This window comes from Lepidothrix coronata, unplaced genomic scaffold (assembly GCF_001604755.1).
Source record: "Lepidothrix coronata isolate B3197 unplaced genomic scaffold, Lepidothrix_coronata-1.0 Scaffold872, whole genome shotgun sequence".
NCBI lineage: Eukaryota > Metazoa > Chordata > Aves > Passeriformes > Pipridae > Lepidothrix > Lepidothrix coronata.
Genome location: NW_016691052.1, coordinates 4,803 through 8,617, shown reverse-complemented (window position 1 = coordinate 8,617; position 3,815 = coordinate 4,803). Strand labels below are relative to the sequence as shown.

General features: G+C 41.5%; 1 protein-coding gene across 1 annotated transcript; it reads right to left on the bottom strand.

Annotated features, from left to right (window-relative positions):
- Positions 1-474: 474 nt before the first annotated feature.
- On the bottom strand, positions 475-2,737 carry LOC108510430 (histo-blood group ABO system transferase-like). The gene is given in 3 exon segments (XM_017840107.1): positions 475-573; positions 576-1,197; positions 2,499-2,737. Coding segments are annotated over 3 exon segments (960 nt in total).
- Positions 2,738-3,815: the final 1,078 nt, after the last annotated feature.

Below are 3,815 nucleotides of genomic sequence, written 5' to 3'. Positions count from 1 at the left end.
TTTTAATTAATCAGGAAAGGGCTTTCATTTTGTCAGAAACTAAGGAGTAAATGATTGATGCTTGCTAACAATGTATAGATCAAATTCTTAAATCATCATATTGTTAGGAGAGGTTTTCAGCTCTGTCAGTATAAGACAGCAGAAGACAAGTATAATTGCATACCTTAAACTGTGGGGACCATTTGTAAACTTGCAAATTGGCTTTATTCAGATGCCTAAACACTGTCATTTTGAGTATGTCCTTGTCAATTTTTATATGTTTCTAGTTTGGGTAGAAGTCTGTGCTTGTAAACATGCAGATGAAAGAATTGTCAAAGAACAAAAAGTTGAAAAACAGTTGCTAAGAGAAAAAATTTCTGGGTTTAGTAGTCCCTAACACTAGTTAGGGAGACCCACTTAATGGGATAATAGTGCAGAAATTGTGTGCAGCCCTACAAATAGAAGGAAATTGTTATTTTGCCCATCACCGCCAATTCAATGGGGTTGTAGAGAGGAAAGACTTGCTTTCTTTGTTTCAGAAGCTTGTTTCTAGCTATCCTTGTGCACAGAGCACATCCTTTTCACCTGGATGATGGGGCTGAGTTTAGCTCTGCATCCCAGTAGTACTCTGGGGAGAGCAGGCGCGTGGGCTTGTGGTACAGGAGATACTTGTTGAGATGACTCTCATCATGCCACCTAGCTTCAATGCCATTTTCTCTGTCTTCCATGATCCCTTTAAAACAGTCTCTTGTCAGTTTGTATATCTCGGACACGCTTCCCCCATAGAAGCTTGATGTATAGTAGAAGTCCCCTTCTCCCTTAGGGATTGCAGCTTATGGCTCAGGGCGCGTCTCATAGGCTTTGTTCTCATGATGTGTGGTGAACTGCCAAGAGCTGAGGGTTCCCACCAGTGTATCAATGATCTCCACACCAATGTGTGCCAGTAGCTGGACATCAATATCTATGGAGTAGAGATAGTCAACCTCATACTGGAATTGGCTGTGGATATATGTATTGACGATATCCTTACAACTTGTGGAGACGTCCTGCCACCTTGAGTGATTGTGGACAGGGATGACAAACAGGTGATTCTCAGGGGCCATCTGAGGGTGAGAGATCTTCTCAGGATTGTCTGTAAACAAGTAGAAATTCACCTGGTGCCCAGCAAGGAAGTACTTGTTGGCAGATCTTATGAACCCTTCTATGAACTGGACATATCTGAGAGATATGAAAAGGAAAAGAATGAAGACAGGTTCCTCCTGCTGAAGAATGACAACTTTTCAAGTTCATTTTGTTTATCTTTTTCTATAAACTGTTCCCTTCTTATGTCAGTGCTCTTTGTTTAACATAGCTACTACCCTCCAACCCTTCCTTACACTCCTGCACATTATACCATTTTTTAGCTTCCACTGTACTGTTCTTTCATACTGTCATGGATGTACAGAATACATGCCTTCTACCCCATGCCGCTCTATAAATACTTCTCCTCATCCTTCCTTTTTACATGCTCCCTGGCACTTTTCTGTAGTGTAATATTTTCACTTACTAGAGAGGATCACAGAATCAACAGAGGTTTGAGTTGGAAGGGACTCTAAAGACCATCTCGTTTGACCCCTGCCAGGGCAAGTACATCTCTCACTATCCCAGATTGCTCCAAGCCCCGTCCAACCTGGCCTCAAATAGTTCCAGGGATGGGGCAGTCACAGGTTCCCTGGGCAACCTGTGCCAGGGCCTCATCATCCTCGCAGGGAAGAATTTCTTCCTAACATCTAATCTAAATCTGCACTCTCAGTTTAAAGCCATTCCCTCTTGTCCTATCACTACCTACCTTTGTAAAAAATCCTTCTCCAACTTTCTTGTAGGCCCTCTTTACGTATGGAAAGGGGCTCTAAGGTCTTCCTGGAGTCTTGTCTGCTCCAGGCTGAACAACCCCAACTCTCTCAGCCTGTTTTTGCAGGAGAGGGTCAAAGTTATCAATTAAATAGTTTTGATTACCCTGAAATAACTGAAGTCTCTGTGTAAATCTAGGATGCTAGTGGAGATGGAGTATAGTTCTTTACTCAGAAACTCAAAGGGAACCAATCCCAGAACTTACAAGCTATAATATCATGATTAATAATTTTACTAGAGCTAATATTTTTAATTTAAACTCTTATAGAAACCCAAAACCCTCCTCAACTTTGCTGAATTTTTCTATTTTTTACCACAGGTTAGAGGGAAATCTTGTTGTTAGAAACATAGCAGGAGCTGGAATTTTTATCACAAGGGATCAAAATTCGAATTATATTTCCAAGGATAGTTTTTGCCTTTTTCAAGGCAATGTCACAGCCAGTTGCCCTGCTTTGGAAGGTGACACTCACATATCATATTTCTCCCACTGAGATTTTCTCTCACAGTCAAAAGCTGCTTATACTCAGTCTTTGGAATGTGTCTCACTTCTGCTCCATAAGCAGTATTGCAGCATAGCTGGCAGGTGATAAATTTAACTATTTGACAAGAAATAAATGACAAACCAGTACTTTCTAACAGCAAAAGTGACCACTCCAGTGACCAGGTTCTTCTGCATATACTGAGCATTCAGGATGTCTCTACTGAATGTGCTTTCCCAGACAACTGGAGCCAACCATGGTGTCAACACCAGTACATCCCACCTCCTGCAAGGAGTTTGAGAATGAAGGTAGTGTTTAGATGGCCAAGGAAATTCATGAAGACAAACATAAGCTTCTTCAGCACAGATGCCTGCCTCTGAGTTAATCATCCAAGACTCCATTTGAAATCAGTAGGAGTTATCTTATCCTGGAGCAGACATCTAAAATAGGTGTTGGTCCTTGATTTTTACCCACAAGCTCTCAACCTGTTTATGTTTGTTACTCAGAGGCAGCTCTTCACAATCCATCCACTCCTTAGCATAGAGCACAACACACTCGTCCATCATTCCCAGCCTATCTCTCCTGGAAACCTTGTAGCCCTCAGCTGCAGTGTTCCAGATGTGCAACTCTCCACCATGTTTCTGTGGTAGCAATTATTTAATAGTTTTGTGATTGCACCATGGTTCTTCACTCCTCCTGCTTGTTACCCATGCTATATGCATTGCTGTGGAGACACTTCATCTGGGCTGTCCATCTCTTCATCTTTTGGAAAGAGGTCTCTCTAATTCCTTTGGCATGATGCACAGATATTTCCCTGCTCCTTCCTAGAGTGTTGTTTCCTGGTTTATCTCTGACACTCAGAAGAACATCCCCTTCCCACGCTGAATGTATTTTAAAGCTCTCCTAGTAAGTCCAGCCAAACTGCTTCTCAGAACAGATAAGAGAGCCTTCTCTCTGTGCTGAACGGTCATAGCTTTCTCAGCCTTACCTCATAGGAGACATGCTCCAGTCCCTTCATCACCCTTGTGGCCCTTTGTCAAACTGTCTCCAGTGTGTCCATATCTCTTCTACTATTTTCTAGAGCCAATGGCTCTAGAATAGATAATTGCAGAAGATAATTTATCCCAGTGACCTAGAATGTCCCATCTACAGACACACATCATCTACAATGCTGATTGTTACCACTAAAGATAGTATCAGCCAACACCTCTTCTTTTTCTAACTTCTGAGATGAATGGTGACAAGGGATGGGAAAAAGGAATTAAGGTATAATTAAACCAAAAGATTTTCAACATTAGCTATAATTTGTATTTCCTTTCTGAAGGCAAACAAATTAAATATTCTGCATCTGTGTACTTTTTAATGGTTTCTGGAAGAGTACCTTTTCTTAATAATAATAATTATAATAATGGCCAGTCTTCGCGAGCGAAGATTTGGGAAAGGTCATTAACCCTTCGAGCCTGCGCA